Source organism: Ammospiza nelsoni, chromosome 1 (assembly GCF_027579445.1).
Source record: "Ammospiza nelsoni isolate bAmmNel1 chromosome 1, bAmmNel1.pri, whole genome shotgun sequence".
Taxonomy (NCBI): domain Eukaryota; kingdom Metazoa; phylum Chordata; class Aves; order Passeriformes; family Passerellidae; genus Ammospiza; species Ammospiza nelsoni.
In genome coordinates, this window is record NC_080633.1 from 153,792,614 (window position 1) to 153,811,324 (window position 18,711).

An 18,711-nucleotide genomic window follows, 5' to 3' on the forward strand; every position below is an offset into this window, starting at 1 on the left:
CATAGTCCTGGAAATCCTGTTCCTGCTGGACCTGCTTGAGCAGAGGATGGAGGAACTTTGGAATTCCTGCCTAAGCGCATGATGTTATTCCTCTGTTCATGGGGTGGAAACAAGAGTGCTTCTAAAGATAATTTCTCAAGTGTATGCTGGCAGAGATTGAATTTGGCAGAGCAGTGCCCAGGAAGCGATTACTGAGTCAAGGCTTTTAGAAGAGGAGGTGATGGCCTTGTGTCATGTTCAGGGAGATCTCCCCTCTCCCTTGTTTCCCATGTCAGCGTTGGTTGTTTTTGGTGGGGACATATTTGCTAAGAAATGTTTCCCTTTCAATCTCACATAATGGTTGAGTGCTGGTATTGCACAGGGTGAGGGAGTGAGACCATTGGAATTCAAAAAGAAGACGAAACAACTCAGGTTGTGATGCAAGAAAACTTTATTGAAGTGAAATAATATGGAGAAAGAAGAAGCTGAAGGAATCAGGTGTGAGGTGCAAGTAGAGAGTCCATCAGCCCAGATGCTTTGGTTGCAGGAGCTGTTGGCAGAGGCCGGAGCTGGTGGTGTCAGGGGTGGTGCTGAGGGCCCTTAGCAGATGTAGCCATAGCCCCTTCTGCCATAGCAGCCCAGGCCTCCCAGGCCGTAGCCAAGGCCAAAGCCACCAAATCCGCCAGAGATGGGCTGTCCCTGGGCATTGAGCTCAGTGCCCAGAGCAGCGGAGGAGGTGGATCCAACGGCGGTGTTCTGGGGGAAGGAGGTCATGATGGGTCCTGGCAGGGTGACCAGCACAGGGGAAGGGTCGATGATGACGCGGGAATCCTGGCATTGCAGGGCACAGGGCTCGTTGCAGCTGTTGGCCAGCGGGGTGGGTCCGCAGGGACTGCAGAGGCTGTTGCAGGCCATGGGTGTGGTGTGGAGGGTGCCTGGGAGAGAAAGGGTGAGTTAGGACAAGGGTGTGGGAGTGTGAGGGGCAATGATGTAGAAGAGTGAGGGAGTGTGGAGGCTGTAGTGGGGCTGTGGGAGGTGTGAGGGTTGCTGAGGCTGGGGCTGAACGTGCTGGAAGAGAAGAGCCAGGGGTGCAGGAGCAGGAGGGTTGGGGCTTGAGACTCACCTGGTTGTTGGCAGGAGCAGGAGGAGAAGGCTTTGGGTGTAGTGTGTGAGGGAGAGAGGCTCTGGGCTGGCTTTTATGCTGGTTCTGGAGGGGCGGGACAGCCTTGTCCCAAGACCTTGGGGCATTTTGCAGGTCACAGTTCCTGGTTGTCTCAGAGTGGTGAATCCTCCAGTGGGGAATGTTTTCCATCCCACAACTCCACTGTGTCATGTCTTACTTTTGAGTCCCTGTCCTTATGACATTGTCAGCAACTTTTAAATGCAAGTATTAGAGACCAAGGGCATTTGATGAAGATGTTTTTGTGGAAGGCTGTGGATGTCAGATTAGGCGAGTGGGTGTCACCAGTAAGGTGACCCAATGGCCGCGTTGTGCTGTGGTTTGTGGGTGTCTTGTGGAGAGGCTCCTCAGTCCTTCACAACCACGTCAAGCTCATCTGGGGTTTGCAGTTCTTCTGGGGATGATGTGTGTCCCCTTCCATCATCCACATTTTCTCCCTGTCCCATTGCCACCATTCTAAACCTGTCTCTATGCCATGCCTTTCCAGCTGGATGTGAGAAAACAATCCCTATGGTTTGGGGGCTCTTGTCAGGCCCTGTAATGTCTTGGGTTTTATTCATCAGTAGTGCTCATCTCAGCTTGCCATAGCTTGGTCACACTGTGGGGTTCCATTGCTGGACTCTGAGTGACACTTAGAAATGAAATCTTGTGAAGGATCAGAAGATGATGTTTGTGGAGCACTTGAATGAGCTGGATGCATTCAATTTTCAGAACAAATGTGTTGACCTTTTTACTTTCTCAAGGTACATGAATGTAAATCATAAGGTCAGTCTTACCTGGCCCAGGCTGATGAGCCATGAGCTGGGGACTCTTTTTCTTCCTGTAACTCTACATTTCCATGTCCTGCTTTTGTGCTCGAGTCCATCTGACCTTGGCAGCATCTTTAAAGTGAGAGCTGGTATTTGGGAGGATTTGCTTGGAAGGTGCGTGTCAGAGAAACCAGAATAAACCACAAATAGCTAGGAAACTTGGGATGTCAACAATGAGTTCAATGCATGGGACACGGGTTCTTTGGTGTGTGGCTGCATTTGAGGGAGGGACCCCATTCCTTTACAGCCCTGTCAGGCTGCTCTGGGCTTTGTGGCTGTGCTGGGCATTAGGTCTTGCCCCTTCAAGTGCATTTTACTCCCTCCCACTTTGCCCATGGATTTCCAGGGCCCTTGTTCCTGCAGACAAGGATGGGACAATTTTTCCCCTACAAAGCATTTCCTAATGCAGGTCATACAAGGTGATGAGGAGCAGTTGGAGTTGATTTGGAAGGCAAAATCCTGCCTTAGTGACCCCTGTGTTACATACAGAAAAAGAAATCTTGCTGTGGATGCTGAGGGAGCCATGGCTGGTGTTTACCTCCACCTCTCAGCAATGTCTTGGCAGTGTCACCTACTGCACCATTGCAGACTATGCAAGGATGTACAGGTGGTGTAAAGGGTCAGTGAGGTGTGTTGCTGTATTCATATAATATTTAATCAACCTGATCTGGGGCCTTGTGATCCAATTGTCAAGCTGGAGTGAGCTTGACAAATGAAGCAGCTCAATAGTCGTATCCATGAGGCCAAAAATGTTCAACATCCTCTAAAACGATGCGAGTTGGTGTGAGCAGGTTCGGGGTCCACAGGGATGGGGGACCACAGGCTTAGTGAATCAAGGCCAGTTCAGGGCCGCCAAGATTTTTGGAGGATTTTTCACAAGGGAGTGAGAGAGCTGGGACTTCCAGGAGACAAGGCTGGATGCTGGGTTTTAGAAGTTGGCAACGGCAAAATGAAAACAGATGGAATTCCATGGCCAGAGCAGACAAAGCTGTTCTTTTATGTGACGGTGGTCACAGAGTGGAAGAGGCTCAGGAGTTTCTCTCTGCCAGGGAGATGACAACCTGACCTGTCCATGGTTCTGCAAATCTTTCTCTGGGTTCCCTTCCTTGATCAGAGAGGATGGAAGCCCTTGCAGCGCTTCCCGAATTTCTCTGAGAGTGGATGTTATTGTGATTGTTTGTGTGGTTTGAGAGTTCTAATGGGAGGAGATGATGTCAAGGCTATGCTGGCATAGAAAGTCTTTGTCAGAGCACCGAGCAGGAGAGCTTTGTTGTGTCCAAGCCTTTGGAATGGAAGATGATGTGTGTTTGTCATATACTGAAGGGTCACCCTTCACCCTTCAACTTCAAGCCTCCGGTGCCAGTTATGGTTGTTACCGTTGAGGTTCTACATGTTTAGGAAGGTGTTGTGCCCCTTTGCCTCCCGTGGGTGAGGATGTAAGGGCTTTGGAATTCAAAAGGAAGAGACAAGTGAGTCTTTGATGCAGGAAAAGTTTATTGAGGCAAAAGAATTAAAAGGCAAGGGAGAGAACTTGAATGGATCCAGAGTGAGGTGCAAGTAGAGTGACCATCAGCTGAGGTGCTTTGGTTGCAGGAGCTGTTGGCAGAGGGCAGAGCTGGTGGTGTCAGGGGTGGTGCTGAGGGCCCTTAGCAGATGGAGCCATAGCCCCTTCTGCCATAGCAGCCCAGGCCTCCCAGGCCGTAGCCAAGGCCAAAGCCACCAAATCCGCCAGAGATGGGCTGTCCCTGGGCATTGAGCTCAGTGCCCAGAGCAGCGGAGGAGGTGGATCCGACGGCGGTGTTCTGGGGGAAGGAGGTCATGATGGGTCCTGGCAGGGTGACCAGCACAGGGGAAGGGTTGATGATGACGCGGGAATCCTGGCATTGCAGGGCACAGGGCTCGTTGCAGCTGTTGGCCAGCGGGGTGGGTCCACAGGGACTGCAGAGGCTGTTGCAGGCCATGGGTGTGGTGTGGAGGGTGCCTGGAAGAGAAAGGGTGAGTTAGGACAAGGGTGTGGGAGTGTGAGGGGCAATGATGTAGAAGAGTGAGGGAGTGTGGAGGCTGTAGTGGGGCTGTGGGAGGTGTGAGGGTTGCTGAGGCTGGGGCTTAACGTGCTGGAAGAGAAGAGCCAGGGGTGCAGGAGCAGGAGGGTTGGGGCTTGAGACTCACCTGGTTGTTGGCAGGAGCAGGAGGAGAAGGCTTTGGGTGTAGTGTGTGAGTGAGAGACGCTCTGGGCTGGCTTTTATGCTGGTTCTGGAGGGGCGGGACAGCCTTGTCCCAAGACCTTGGGGCATTTTGCAGGTCACAGTTCCTGGTTGTCTCAGAGTGGTGAATCCTCCAGTGGGGAATGTTTTCTATCCCACAACTCCACTGTGTCATGTCTTACTTTTGAGTCCCTGTCCTTATGACATTGTCAGCAACTTTTAAATGCAAGTATTAGAGACCAAGGGCATATGATGAAGGTGTTTTTGTGGAGGGCTGTGGATGTCAGATTAGGCGAGTTGGTGTCACCAGTAAAGTGACCCAATGTTGTGCTGTGGTTTGTGGGTGTCTTGTGGAGAGGCTCCTCAGTCCCTCACAACCACGTCAAGCTCATCTGGGGTTTGCAGTTCTTGTGGGGATGATGTGTGTCCCCTTCCATCATCCACATTTTCTCCCTGTCCCATTGCCACCATTGTAAACCTGTCTCTATGCCATGCCTTTCCAGCTGGATGTGAGAAAACAATCCCTATGGTTTGGGGACTCTTGTCAGGCCCTGTAATGTCTTGGGTTTTATTCATCAGTAGTGCTCATCTCAGCTTGCCATAGCTTGGTCACACTGTGGGGTTCCATTGCTGGACTCTGAGTGACACTTAGAAATGAAATCTTGTGAAGGATCAGAAGATGATGTCTGTGGAGCACTTGAATGACCTGGATACGTTCAATTTTCAGAACTAATGTGTTGACCTTTTTACTTTCTCAAGGTACATGAATGTAAATCATAAGGTCAGTCTTACCTGGCCCAGGCTGATGAGCCATGAGCTGGGGACTCTTTTTCTTCCTGTAACTCTACATTTCCATGTCCTGCTTTTGTGCTCGAGTCCATCTGACCTTGGCAGCATCTTTAAAGTGAGAGCTGGTATTTGGGAGGATTTGCTTGGAAGGTGCGTGTCAGAGAAACCAGAATAAACCACAAATACCTAGGAAACTTGGGATGTCAACAATGAGGTCAATGCATGGGACAGGGGTTCTTTGGTTTGGGGCTGCATTTGAGGGAGGGACCCCATTCCTTTACAGCCCTGTCAGGCTGCTCTGGGCTTTGTGGCTGTGCTGGGCATTAGGTCCTGCCCCTTCCAGTGCATTTACTCCCTCCCACCTTGCCCATGGATTTCCAGGGACCTTGTTCCTGCAGACAAGGATGGGACAATTTTTCCCCTACAAAGCATTTCCTAATGCAGGTCATACAGGGTGATGAGGAACAGTTGGAGTTGATTTGGAAGGCAAAATCCTATCTTAGTGACCTCTGTGTTACATACAGAAAAAAAAATCTTGCTGTGGATGCTGAGGGAGCCATGGCTGGTGTTTACCTCCACCTCTCAGCAATGTCTTGGCAGTGTCACCTACTGCACCATTGCAGACTATGCAAGGATGTACAGGTGGTGTAAAGGGTCAGTGAGGTGTGTTGCTGTATTCATATAATATTTAATCAACCTGATCTGGGGCCTTGTGATCCAATTGTCAAGCTGGAGTGAGCTTGACAAATGAAGCAGCTCAATAGTCGTATCCATGAGGCCAAAAATGTTCAACATCCTCTAAAACGATGCGAGTTGGTGTGAGCAGGTTCGGGGTCCACAGGGATGGGGGACCACAGGCTTAGTGAATCAAGGCCAGTTCAGGGCCACCAAGATTTTTGGAGGATTTTTCACAAGGGAGTGAGAGAGCTGGGACTTCCAGGAGACAAGGCTGGATGCTGGGTTTTAGAAGTTGGCAACGGCAAAATGAAAACAGATGGAATTCCATGGCCAGAGCAGACAAAGCTGTTCTTTTATGTGACGGTGGTCACAGAGTGGAAGAGGCTCAGGAGTTTCTCTCTGCCAGGGAGATGACAACCTGACCTGTCCATGGTTCTGCAAATCTTTCTCTGGGTTCCCTTCCTTGATCAGAGAGCATGGAAGCCCTTGCAGCGCTTCCCAAATTTCTCTGAGAGTGGATGTTATTGTGATTGTTTGTGTGGTTTGAGAGTTCTAATGGGAGGAGATCATGTCAAGGCTATGCTGGCATAGAAAGTCTTTGTCAAAGCACCGAGCAGGAGAGCTTTGTTGTGTCCAAGCCTTTGGAATGGAAGATGATGTGTGTTTCTCATATACTGAAGGGTCACCCTTCACCCTTCAACTTCAAGCCTCCTGTGCCAGTTATGGTTGTTACCATTGAGGTTCTACATGTTTAGGAAGGTGTTGTGCCCCGTTGCCTCCCGTGGGTGAGGATGTAAGGGCTTTGGAATTCAAAAGGAAGAGACAAGTGAGTCTTTGATGCAGGAAAACTTTATTGAGGCAAAAGAATTAAAAGGCAAGGGAGAGAACTTGAATGGATCCAGAGTGAGGTGCAAGTAGAGTGACCATCATCTGAGGTGCTTTGGTTGCAGGAGCTGTTGGCAGAGGGCAGAGCTGGTGGTGTCAGGGGTGGTGCTGAGGGCCCTTAGCAGATGTAGCCATAGCCCCTTCTGCCAGAGCAGCCCAGGCCTCCCAGGCCGTAGCCAAGGCCAAAGCCAAATCCGCCAGAGATGGGCTGTCCCTGGGCATTGAGCTCAGTGCCCAGAGCAGCGGAGGAGGTGGATCCGACGGCGGTGCTCTGGGGGAAGGAGGTCATGATGGGTCCTGGCAGGGTGACCATCACAGGGGAAGGGTCGATGATGACGCGGGAATCCTGGCATTGCAGGGCACAGGGCTCGTTGCAGCTGTTGGCCAGCGGGGTGGGTCCGCAGGGACTGCAGCGGTTGTAGCAGGCCATGGGTGTGGTGTGGAGGGTGCCTGGAAGAGAGAGAGGGATGAGGCAGGGTAGAGGCGTGGGAGAGCAAGGAGAGAAGTGTGCAGGAGCAGGAGGTTTGCGGGCTTGAGGCTCACCTTGCTGTCGGCAGGAGCAGGAGGAGAAGGCTTGAGGAGAAGTGTGTGTGGGAGAGAGGCTCTGGGCTGGCTTTTATGCTGGTTCTGGAGGGGCAGGACAGCTTTGTCCCATGGCCTTGAGGCATTTTGCAGGCCACAGTTCCTGGCTGGCTCAGAGCGGTGAGTCCTGAGGTGGGGAGTGTTTTGCATCCCACAACTCTGCTGTGTCCTGTTCTGTCTTTGAGTCCATGTTCATCTGACATTGGCGGCAGCTTTAAATACAGGTATTAGAGAACAAAGTCTGTTGATGGTGATGTTTATTGTGGAGGGCTGTGGACGTGACCAGAACTTTGGACCATGGGGCGTCAACCATGAAGCCACCCCCTGACCCTGGTGTGCTGTGGTTTTTGGGTGTATTGTCAAGAAGGTCCTCATACCCTCACAGCCATGTCAGGCTCATTTGGGCTTTGCAACTCTTCTGGGGGTGATGAGTGTCCCCTTCCATGTCATTCTCTCCCACCCTGTCTCGTTGCCCGCATTTTAAACCTGTCTCCATGCCAGGCCTGTCCTGCTGGTTATGGGAGAACAATCCGTGTGACATCTCCCCTACTGTCCAACGTCTTGTGCTGGTTCATCCATAGCGCTCGAATAACTGGGCCTAACAAGGTCCAGCTGTGGTGTCCCATTGCTGTGATCAGAATGAAACCTGGCAAGGGAAATTTGGTGCTGGGTAAGAAGGTATGAGGAGCAGTTGAAGGAACTGTGTACATTTAGCTTTCAGAAAAAGTGAGTTGACCTTGTTACACTCTAGAGCTACGACATCTAGGTTTATCATATCAGTTTTCTCATAAACAGTTTTACAAGTCATGAGGTGAGGATAGTATTTCTTGCCGCAAATCTGCCCTGTCATGGCTCTTGAGCCCGTGTCCATCTCTTCTTGGTGTCTGCTTTAATTTGAGACTTGATATTGGGGAGCATTGGCATGGATGATGTGTGTCAGAGAAAGCAGAATATACAACAAAATAGTAAGAACAATATGGTTGTCATCAGTGAGGGTGTTTAAAGCCCTTCTGTGGTTTATTTTGTGGGTGTGTTGTGAAGATTTGCCCCATTCCACTGCAGCCATGACAGGCTGGTGTGGCCTTTGTACCTGTGCTGTGCATGAGGAGCTGCCCCTTCCATTGTGGTCATTCCTCCTTTATAGTGTGAGTGTTTGACACCAAAGGCTGGTGTTGATGATGTGTGTCAAAGGGGACTGAAGACATGACCGAGATTTGGAGAGGTGGGGTGTCATCAGTGAGGTCATCCAATGGAACTCATGGTTTTGCATGTGTGGGTGTGTTATGGGTGAGGAGGGGCCCCAAACTGTCCGCGCTGTGTCAGGCAGGTCTGGGCTTTGCATCTGTGCCAGGTGTGAGTGCCTGGACTGTTGCATTCTGTGTCAGCAGAGGGAGAGTTGCCCCTTCAGGGAGCTGGCAGGGGATGGAGTGACTGAGGCCCCACTTGGCTGTTTGACCATTCAGCAGGACCACGAGACTAAGGTTTGAAGGGAACCTCCCAAATTTCATACAAGAGAACTCTGAAGTTGTGCATCTGGACAGGAATAGCATTTGCCTCTGGCTCACGCTGTAGGCCGAGAGTCTGAGTAGTGGCTTTTGTAAGCAGGACCCTGTGGTGCTGATCAAGAACCCATACCAGAAAGTTGCAGTGGAGCATCACATTAGTGGAGCATCACGTGTCCATGACAGATTTCAGGAGATTCTTGCCATGAAGTCATGAGACGTGGCCCTTCCTCTTTTTAGAACACCGAGGAGGTCCTGTGAGGAGCCCCGTGGACATTTCTGGCCTCCACAGGAGATGCACAAGTGGGTAGTGAACAAAGAGAGGTTGAGGGCGATCAGATATTGCAAGGGTTGGACAATCTTTGGTATAGGAGAGACTGAGAGAGCATGGACTCTGGGTAGACAAGGCTGGGCATGAATGTGTTATCAGTGAGTGGGAGCCCTGCTGTTCTCAGTACTCCACCCATGAAGGAAAGAAGGCATGTGCACAATTGAAAATAGATGGAATACCATGGGTGAGACAAGTAAGTATTTTTCAGTGTGTGTGGATTGTCCCAGAATGTAAGAGATATCGGGGTCTCTCTTCTTGGAGGTCCAAAACTGAACTGGACATAATTGTGGAAATCCTGCCTGTGCTGGGCCTGCTTGAGAAAGGGAGATGGAAGAATTTGCACTGCAGAGTTCCTGCCCAAGTGCATGATGTTATTCCTCTGTTCGTGGGGAGGACTCCATAAGTATTACGGGGAAGGGAATTTTTCAAGTGTGTGTGGTGGCATGGAGTGATTTTGTTATGCAGTGCCCAGGAGAGAATAGCTGCGAGCACGCCTTTGGTAGATGAGGTGATGGCCTTGTGGTCATGTTCTGGAAGATCTCCCCTCTCCCCTGTTTCCCATGTCAGTGTTGGTTGTTTTGGTGGGGAGATATTTACTAAGAAATATTCTTTGCTCCCTTTCCTTCCCACGTAATGGTTGAGTGCTGGCATTGCACAGGGTGAGGGTGTGAGACCATTGGAATTCAAAAAGAAGACGAAACAACTCAGGTTGTGATGCAAGAAAACTTTACTGAGTACAAAGAAGGATAAGAAAAAAGAAGCTGAAGGAATCAAGTGTGAGGTGCAAGTAGAGAGACCATCAGCCAAGGTGCTTTGGTTGCAGGAGCTGTTGGCAGAGGCCAGAGCTGGTGGTGTCAGGGGTGGTGCTGAGGACCCTTAGCAGATGTAGCCATAGCCCCTTCTGCCATAGCAGCCCAGGCCTCCCAGGCCGTAGCCAAGGCCAAAGCCACCAAATCCGCCAGAGATGGGCTGTCCCTGGGCATTGAGCTCAGTGCCCAGAGCAGCGGAGGAGGTGGATCCGACGGCGGTGTTCTGGGGGAAGGAGGTCATGATGGGTCCTGGCAGGGTGACCATCACAGGGGAAGGGTTGATGATGACGCGGGAATCCTGGCATTGCAGGGCACAGGGCTTGTTGCAGCTGTTGGCCAGCGGGGTGGGTCCACAGGGACTGCAGAGGCTGTTGCAGGCCATGGGTGTGGTGTGGAGGGTGCCTGGAAGAGAAAGGGTGAGTTAGGACAAGGGTGTGGGAGTGTGAGGGGCAATGATGTAGAAGAGTGAGGGAGTGTGGAGGCTGTAGTGAGGCTGTGGGGTGGTGTGAGGGCTGCTGAGGCTGGGGCTGAACGTGCTGGAAGAGAAGAGCCAGGGGTGCAGGAGCAGGAGGATCAGGGCTTGAGACTCACCTGGTTGTTGGCTGGAGCAGGAGGAGAAGGCTTTGGGTGTAGTGTGTGAGTGAGAGACGCTCTGGGCTGGCTTTTATGCTGGTTCTGGAGGGGCGGGACAGCCTTGTCCCATGGCCATGGGGCATTTTGCAGGCCACAGTTCCTGGTTGTCTCATAGTGGTGAATCCTCCAGTGGGGAATGTTTTCCATCCCACAACTCTACTGTGTCATGTCATACTTTTGAGTCCCTGTCCTTATGACATTGTCAGCAGCTTTTAAATGCAAGTATTAGAGACCAAGGGCATTTGATGAAGATGTTTTTGTGGAGGGCTGTGGATGTCAGATTTGGCGAGTGGGTGTCACCAGTGAAGTGACCCAATGGCCGTGTTGTGCTGTGGTTTGTGGGTGTCTTGTGGAGAGGCTCCTCAGTCCTTCACAACCACGTCAAGCTCATCTGGGCTTTGCAGTTCTTGTGGGGATGATGTGTGTCCCCTTCCATCATCCACATTTTCTCCCTGTCCCATTGCCACCATTGTAAACCTGTCTCTATGCCATGCCTTTCCAGCTGGATGTGAGAAAACAATCCCTATGGTTTGGGGACTCTTGTCAGGCCCTGTAATGTCTTGGGTTTTATTCATCAGTAGTGCTCATCTCAACTTGCCATAGCTTGGTCACACTGTGGGGTTCCATTGCTGGACTCTGAGTGACACTTAGAAATGAAATCTTGTGAAGGATCAGAAGATGATGTCTGTGGAGCACTTGAATGACCTGGATACGTTCAATTTTCAGAACAAATGTGTTGACCTTTTTACTTTCTCAAGGTACATGAATGTAAATCACAAGGTCAGTCTTACCTGGCCCAGGCTGATGAGCCATGAGCTGAGGACTCTTTTTCTTCCTGTAACTCTACATTTCCATGTCCTGCTTTTGTGCTTGAGTCCATCTGACCTTGGCAGCAGCTTTAAAGTGAGAGTTGGTATTTGGGAGGATTTGCTTGGAAGGTGCGTGTCAGAGAAACCAGAATAAACCACAAATACCTAGGAAACTTGGGATGTCAACAATGAGGTCAACGCATGGGACAGGGGTTCTTTGGTTTGGGGCTGCATTTGAGGGAGGGACCCCATTCCTTTACAGCCCTGTCAGGCTGCTCTGGGCTTTGTGGCTGTGCTGGGCATTAGGTCCTGCCCCTTCCAGTGCATTTACTCCCTCTCACCTTGCCCATGGATTTCCAGGGACCTTGTTCCTGCAGACAAGGATGGGACAATTTTTCCCCTACAAAGCATTTCCTAATGCAGGTCATACAGGGTGATGAGGAACAGTTGGAGTTGATTTGGAAGGCAAAATCCTATCTTAGTGACCTCTGTGTTACATACAGAAAAAAAAATCTTGCTGTGGATGCTGAGGGAGCCATGGCTGGTGTTTACCTCCACCTCTCAGCAATGTCTTGGCAGTGTCACCTACTGCACCATTGCAGACTATGCAAGGATGTACAGGTGGTGTAAAGGGTCAGTGAGGTGTGTTGCTGTATTCATATCATATTTAATCAACCTGATCTGTGGCCTTGTGATCCAATTGTCCAGCTGGAGTCAGCTTGACAAATGAAGCGGCTCAATAGTTGTATCCATAAGACCAAAAAAATGTTCAACATCCTCTAAAACGATGTGAGTTGGTGTGAGCAGGTTTGGGGTCCACAGGGGATGGGGACCACAGGCTTAGTGAATCAAGGCCAGTTCGGGGCCACCAAGATTTTTGGAGGATTTTTCACAAGGGTCTGAGAGAGCTGGGACTTCCAGGAGACAAGTCTGGATGCTGGGCTTTTAGAAGTTGGCAACGGCAAAATGAAAACAGATGGAATTCCATGGACAGAGCAGACAAGCCGTTTTTAATGTGACGGAGGTCACAGAGTTGAAGAGGCGCAGGAGTTTCTCTCTGCTGGGGAGATGACAACCTGACCTGTCCATGGTTCTGCAAATCTTTCTTTGGGTTCCCTTCCTTGATCAGAGAGGATGGAAGCCCTTGCAGCGCTTCCCAAATTTCTCTGAGAGTGGATGTTATTGTGATTGTTTGTGTGGTTTGAGAGTTCTAATGGGAGGAGATCATGTCAAGGCTATGCTGGCATAGAAAGTCTTTGTCAGAGCACCGAGCAGGAGAGCTTTGTTGTGTCAAAGCCTTTGGAATGGAAGATGATGTGTGTTTCTCATATACTGAATGGTCACCCTTCACCCTTCAACTTCAAGCCTCCTGTGCCAGTTATGGTTGTTGCCATTGAGGTTCTACATGTTTAGGAAGGTGTTGTGCCCCTTTGCCTCCCGTGGGTGAGGATGTAAGGGCTTTGGAATTCAAAAGGAAGAGACAAGTGAGTCTTTGATGCAGGAAAAGTTTATTGAGGCAAAAGAATTAAAAGGCAAGGGAGAGAACTTGAATGGATCCAGAGTGAGGTGCAAGTAGAGTGACCATCAGCTGAGGTGCTTTGGTTGCAGGAGCTGTTGGCAGAGGGCAGAGCTGGTGGTGTCAGGGGTGGTGCTGAGGGCCCTTAGCAGATGTAGCCATAGCCCCTTCTGCCATAGCAGCCCAGGCCTCCCAGGCCGTAGCCAAGGCCAAAGCCACCAAATCCGCCAGAGATGGGCTGTCCCTGGGCATTGAGCTCAGTGCCCAGAGCAGCGGAGGAGGTGGATCCAACGGCGGTGTTCTGGGGGAAGGAGGTCATGATGGGTCCTGGCAGGGTGACCAGCACAGGGGAAGGGTTGATGATGACGCGGGAATCCTGGCATTGCAGGGCACAGGGCTCGTTGCAGCTGTTGGCCAGCGGGGTGGGTCCGCAGGGACGGCAGAGGCTGTTGCAGGCCATTGGTGTGGTGTGGAGGGTGCCTGGAAGAGAGAGGGTTGAGGCAGGGCAGGTTTGGGGGAGCAAGAGGTGTGAATTGTTAGAAGGGCAAGAGAGTGTGGAAGGTGTTGTGTGGCTGTGGGGAGGCGTGAGGGCTGCAGAGACTGAGGCAGAGTGTGCTGGAAGAGAGGGTCCAGGGGTACAGGAGGAGGAGGGTTAGGGCTTGAGACTCACCTGGTAGTCTGCAGGTGTGAGGGAGAGAGGCTCTGGGCTGGATTTTATGCTGGTTCTGGAGGGGTGGGACAGCCTTGTCCCATGGTCTTGGGGCATTTTGTAGGCCACAGTTCCTGGTTTTCTCAGAGTGATGAGTCCTCAGGTGTGGAATGTTTTCCATCTCACATCTCTGCAGTGTCATGCGTTTCTTTTGAGTCCGTGCCCGTCTGACCTTGTCAGCAGCTTTTAAATACAGGTATTAGAGACCAAGGGCTGTTGATGATGATGTTTTTTTTGGAGGGCTGTGGACGTGACCAGATCTTTGGACAGTGGGGTGTCAACAGTGATGTCACCCAATGTCCCTGGTGTGCTGTGGTTTTTGGGTGTCTTGTTGAGAGCATCCTCATTCCTCCACAGCCACGTCAGGCTCATCTGGGCTTTGCAGCTCTTCTGGGGATGATGGGTGTCCCCTTCCATCCCATTCTCTCCCTCCCTGTTCCATTGCCAACATTGTAAACCTGTCTATATGCCAGGCCTTTCCTGCTGGATATGGGAGACCAATCCCTGTGACACTTCCCCTCCTGTCCAATGTCTTCTTGTGTTTGTTCATCCTGTAGCTCTCGTCTGAAGTGGGCCCAGCAAGTTCACACTGTGGGGTCCTGTTACGGTGCTCTGAGTGAAACACAGAAAGGAAAACTGGTGAAAGATAAGAAGAAGGCCTGAGGAGCCCTTCAAGGAACTGCAGACATTCAGTTTTCAGAAAAAGAAGATTGACTTTGTGACTCTCTGGAGGTACCTGAACGGAAATTTTGACATCAGTTTTGTGTGGCATAGACTTGCGAGTGGTGACGTAGGGAATGTTTTCCTTCTCAAAATCCTTCAGTGTCATGCCATGCTCTTGAGGCTGTGTCCCTCTGAACTTGGCGACAGCTTTTAAGTGAGAGTTGGTATTTGGGAGGATTTGCTTGGGAGACGTGTCAGAGAAACAAAAATATACAACAAAAACCCAAGGAATTATATGGGCGTCATCAGTGAGGTAATTTTATGGCACTTTTGTGCTTTAGTTTATGTCTGTGCTGTGAATATGGGCCCCATTCCACTGCAGCCATGTCAGGCTGGTCTGGCCTTTGCACCTGTGCAGTGCATGAGGAGCTGCCCCTCCCATCACAGTCATTCCTCCTTTAAAATGTGAGTATTTGAAACCAAAGGCTGTTGTTGATGGTCTGTGTCCAAAAGGGTTGAAGACGTGACCAAAGTTTGCAGAGGTGGAATGTCATCAGTGAGATGAGCCTGTAGAACTCATGATTTGGGTTTTTGTGTGTGTTGTAAAGAGGGGCCCCAAACTATCCCAGGTGTATCAGGCTGGTCTGGGTTTTGCATCTGTGCCAGGTGTGAGTGCCTGGACTTTTCATTTCATGACAGCAGTGGGAGAGTTGCACCTTCAGCAAGCTGGCAGATATTGGTGTGTCTGAGGCCACACTTGGCTGTTCCACCACTCAGAAGGACCTCAAAACTAAGGGTTAATAAAATCCCCCCTAGTTCAAGCAAAAGAAATGACAAGTTGTGCATCTGGGCAGGAATTGCACTTCACTCTGTATAATGGTTTGGACAGAGAGTCTGTAAAGTGGCTTTTGTGAGCAGGACCCTGTGATGCTGGTGGAGAACAGAGACCAGAAAGTTGCAGTGGGGAATTACTTCAGTGGGACATCACCTGTGTCCAAGGCAGATTTCTGAAATTGTTGCCATGAAATCGTGAGAGCTGACCCTGCCTCTCTTTAGAGTACTGGGGAGATCCTTTGAGGAGAGGTGTGGAAATTTCTGGCCTCCACAGGAGAAGAAGCACAAGTGGGTAATGAATGAAGAGAGGCTTAGGGCCAGCAGATATTGCAAGGGCTGGAGAATCTTTGCTAGAGGAGAGACTGCGAGAGCTGGGACTCTGAGGAGACAAGGCTGGGCAGGGGGTGTCGCCAGTGAGTGGGAGCCCAGCTGTTCTCAGCACTGCACACATGATTAGAGAGGGGTTATGTGTAGAAGAGAAAATAAAGTGAATACCATAGGCAAAGTAGGGAAGATATTTTCAGTGTGTGTGGATGGTCCCAGAGTGTAAGAGAGACCTCTTCTTGGAAGTCCAAAAGTGAATTTGCCATAATCCTGGAAATCCTGCTCCTCCTGGGCCTACTTCAGCAAGGGGGATTGGAGCAGGTGCTCTCCAGATTTTCTGGCCAAGTGGATGCTCTTGTTATTCTGTTCACTGGGAGGACTCAGAGTGTGGCTAGGAAGAGAATTTTTCAAGTGTATGTTGGATTAGAGTGACTTTGACAGAGCAGTACCCAGGAGAGAATTGCTTTGTCCAAGCGTTTGGTAGATGAGGTGATGGCCTTGTGACATGTTCTGGAAGGTCTCTCCCTGTCCCCTGTTTCCCATGTCACTGTTGATTGTTACTGCTTGAGGACATATTTGCTAAGAAATGTTCTTTGCTCCCTTTCCATCCAACATAATGGTTGAGTGCTGGCATTGCACAGGATGAGGGTGTGAGACCACTGGAATTCAAAAAGAAGAGGAAGCAACTCTGGTTGTGATGCAAGAAAAATTTATTGAAGTGGAAGTATGCTGAGAAAGAAGAAAATGAGGAAACAGGTGTGAGGTGCAAGTAGAGAGACCATCAGCTGAGGTGCTTTGATTGCAGGAGCTGCTGGCAGAGGCCAGAGCTGGTGGTGTCAGGGGTGGTGCTGAGGGCCCTTAGCAGATGTAGCCATAGCCCCTTCTGCCATAGCAGCCCAGGCCTCCCAGGCCGTAGCCAAGGCCAAAGCCACCAAATCCGCCAGAGATGGGCTGTCCCTGGGCATTGAGCTCAGTGCCCAGAGCAGCGGAGGAGGTGGATCCGACGGCGGTGTTCTGGGGGAAGGAGGTCATGATGGGTCCTGGCAGGGTGACCATCACAGGGGAAGGGTTGATGATGACGCGGGAATCCTGGCATTGCAGGGCACAGGGCTCATTGCAGCTGTTGGCCAGCGGGGTGGGTCCGCAGGGACGGCAGAGGCTGTTGCAGGCCATGGGTGTGGTGTGGAGGGTGCCTGGAAGAGAGAAGGGTGAGGCAGGGCACAGGGGCATGGCGCAGCAAGGGGCAGTGAGGGAGTGTGGAAGCTGTAGTGGAGCTGTGGGGAGGCATGAGGGCGGCTGGGGCTGTGTGTGCTGGAAGAGAGGGGCCAGGGGTGCAGAAGCAGGAGGGTCAGGGGATTGAGTCTCACCTGGTTATAGGCAGGAGCAGGAGTTGAAGGCTTGAGGAGGAGTGTGTAACGGAGAGAGGCTCTGGGCTGGCTTTTATGCTGGTTCTGGAGGGGTGGGACAGTCTTGTCCCATGGCCTTGGGGCATTTTGCAGGCCAGGTGAGTGCTGAGGTGAGGAGTATTTTGCTCCCCACAACTCTGCAGTGTCATGTCCTGCTTTTGAGGACATGACCTTGGCGGCAGCTTTTAAATGCAGGTATTAGAGACCAAAGGCTGCTGTTAATTTTGTTTCTCTGGGAGGGCTGAATACATGACCAAAGCTTTGGAGAGGTGGGATGTCATCATCGTGGCAGTGGTGTGCTGTGGTTTTGTGGCTGTGTGGTGAAGACGGGCCTCTTCCACCACAGCCACGTCAGACTGGTTTGGGCTTTGCAGCTCTTCTTGTGGTGACAGGGGACAGCTCTCCTTCCATCGCATTTTCTGTCTCCCGACCATATTGTAAAATTCCTAAACACCTCTATATTTCAGGCCTTTTCCCCTAGTGATGGGAAAGCAATTCCTGTGATTTGCAGATGCCTCTCATTCTCCAAAGGTCTTGTGCTGGTCCATCCATAGCTGGTGAAAGATAGGGGAAAAACTTGTGTGAGGAGCAACGGATGTAGCTATAGACATTGACTTTTCAGAAAAAGTGAGTTGACCTTGTTACTCTCTAGAGGTACCTGAATTGAAGCCATAATATCAGTTTTGTTTGACACAGCCTTGCAGGTCATCATGTGGGGAATGTTTTCCGGCACACAATTGTGCAGTGTCATGTCCTTCTGTTGAGGAAGTGTCCATCTGACCTTGGTGTCAGCTTTAAAGTGAGAGTTGGTATTTGGGAGGATTTGTTTGGAAGATGTGTGTCAGAAAAACCAAAATTTACAAGAAAAGCCTAAGAAAAATATGGGTGTCTTCAGTGAGGTCATTCTGTAGCATTCGTGTTGTTTATTTTGTGGGTGTGCTGTGAAGAAGGTCCCCATTCCACTGCAGCCATGTCAGGCTGGTGTGGCCTTTGTATCTGTGCTGTGCATGAGGAGCTGCCCCTTCCATTGTGGTCATTCCTCCTTCATAGTGAGAGTATTTGAAACCAAGGGCAGGTGTTGATGGTGTGTGTCAAAGGGGACTGAAGATGTGACCAAGATTTGGAGAGGTGGAATGTCATCAGTGAGGTCATCCAGGAACTCATGGTTTTCAGTTTATGGGTGTGTTGTGAAGAGGGGCCCCACAGTATCCCAGGGGTGTCAGGATGGTCTGGGCTTTGCATCTGTGCCAGGTGTGAGTGCCTGGACTGTTGCATTCTGTGTCAGCAGAGGGAGAGTTGGCCCTTCAGGGAGCTGGCAGATGATGGCATGTCTGAGGCCTCAATTGGCCATTCCACTGGTCAGAAGGACCTCGAGACTAAGGTTTAAAGGAATCTTCCAAGGTTCAAACAAGGGAAATGAGAAGTTCAGCATCTGGACAGGACTTGCCCCTGGCTCATGCTGTGGGCAGAGAGTCTGAAAAGTGACTTTTCTGAACAGGACCCAGTGGTGCTGATGGAGAAAAGAATGAGCAGCTGGCTGTGGTGGGGAATTACTTCAGTGGAGCATCACCTGTGCCCCGGACAGATTTGTGGAAATTGTTGCCATGAAGTCAGGAGAGGTGGCCCTTCCTCTCTTTAGAGCATTGGTGAGAGCCGGTGTGTGGTGATGTGGACAGTTCTGGCTTCCAGGTGAAGAAGCACAAGGGGGTAGTGGACAAAGAGCTGTTGAGGGCCACCAGATAATTAAGGGCCTGGTGGCTCCTTGTTAGAAGAGAGACAGAGAGAACTAGGATTCTGAGGAGACAAGGATGGGCAGGGATGTGTCACCAGTGTCTGAGAGCCATGCTGTTCTCAGGTGTGCACACTTGAAGGAATAGAAGGCACGTGCATATTTGAATATAAAGTGAATTCCATGGGCAAAGGAAGCAAGAATTTTTCAGTGTGTGTAGATGGTCTCAGAGTGTAAGAGGCACTGGGGTCCCTCTTCTTGAAGGTCCAAAACTGATCTGGCCAGTCCTGGAAATCCTGTTCCTGCTGGACCTGCTTGAGCAGAGAGGATGGAAGCACTT

General features: G+C 50.7%; 5 protein-coding genes and 1 pseudogene across 5 annotated transcripts; all 6 read right to left on the minus strand.

The window, feature by feature from the left end:
* Positions 1-579: 579 nt before the first annotated feature.
* Positions 580-1,957, minus strand: LOC132074425 (feather beta keratin-like). Its single transcript, XM_059474280.1, has 3 exons — positions 1,936-1,957; positions 781-914; positions 580-735 (listed from the first exon to the last, which is right to left on the minus strand). The coding sequence occupies exons 1-3, from the start codon at positions 1,955-1,957 to the stop codon at positions 580-582; spliced, it is 312 nt and encodes a 103-aa protein (XP_059330263.1).
* A 1,657-nt stretch (positions 1,958-3,614) lies between these two features.
* On the minus strand, positions 3,615-3,929 carry LOC132081752 (feather beta keratin-like). Its single transcript, XM_059485646.1, has one exon. It carries the CDS (start codon positions 3,927-3,929, stop codon positions 3,615-3,617), a length of 315 nt encoding a protein of 104 aa, XP_059341629.1.
* A 2,713-nt stretch (positions 3,930-6,642) lies between these two features.
* LOC132083980 (feather beta keratin-like) lies at positions 6,643-7,192 on the minus strand (annotated as a pseudogene).
* Positions 7,193-9,815: 2,623 nt separating this feature from the next.
* On the minus strand, positions 9,816-10,130 carry LOC132083855 (feather beta keratin-like). The gene has a single exon (XM_059488782.1). The coding sequence runs from the start codon at positions 10,128-10,130 to the stop codon at positions 9,816-9,818; it is 315 nt and encodes a 104-aa protein (XP_059344765.1).
* A 2,721-nt stretch (positions 10,131-12,851) lies between these two features.
* Positions 12,852-13,187, minus strand: LOC132079575 (feather beta keratin-like). Its single transcript, XM_059482280.1, has one exon. It carries the CDS (start codon positions 13,164-13,166, stop codon positions 12,852-12,854), a length of 315 nt encoding a protein of 104 aa, XP_059338263.1. The 5' UTR covers positions 13,167-13,187.
* Positions 13,188-16,094: 2,907 nt separating this feature from the next.
* LOC132079816 (feather beta keratin-like) lies at positions 16,095-16,728 on the minus strand. The gene is made up of 2 exons (XM_059482624.1): positions 16,605-16,728; positions 16,095-16,432 (listed from the first exon to the last, which is right to left on the minus strand). Exons 1-2 carry the CDS (start codon positions 16,726-16,728, stop codon positions 16,095-16,097), a joined length of 462 nt encoding a protein of 153 aa, XP_059338607.1.
* Between the last annotated feature and the right edge of the window lie 1,983 nt (positions 16,729-18,711).

Coding starts and splice junctions, on each gene's coding strand:
- LOC132074425 (XM_059474280.1), bottom strand. CDS start 1,957: ATGGCTCATCAGCCTGGGCCAG. Junction 915..1,935: donor GGCTCATCAGCCTGGGCCAG/GTAAGACTGACC, acceptor TTTCTCTCCCAG/GCACCCTCCACACCACACCC. Junction 736..780: donor TCATCATCGACCCTTCCCCT/GTGCTGGTCACC, acceptor TCCTTCCCCCAG/AACACCGCCGTTGGATCCAC.
- LOC132081752 (XM_059485646.1), bottom strand. CDS start 3,929: ATGGCCTGCAACAGCCTCTGCAGTCCCTGTGGACCCACCCCGCTGGCC.
- LOC132083855 (XM_059488782.1), bottom strand. CDS start 10,130: ATGGCCTGCAACAGCCTCTGCAGTCCCTGTGGACCCACCCCGCTGGCC.
- LOC132079575 (XM_059482280.1), bottom strand. CDS start 13,166: ATGGCCTGCAACAGCCTCTGCCGTCCCTGCGGACCCACCCCGCTGGCC.
- LOC132079816 (XM_059482624.1), bottom strand. CDS start 16,728: ATGCCCCAAGGCCATGGGACAAGACTGTCCCACCCCTCCAGAACCAGC. Junction 16,433..16,604: donor CCTGCTCCTGCCTATAACCA/GGTGAGACTCAA, acceptor CCTTCTCTCTTC/CAGGCACCCTCCACACCACA.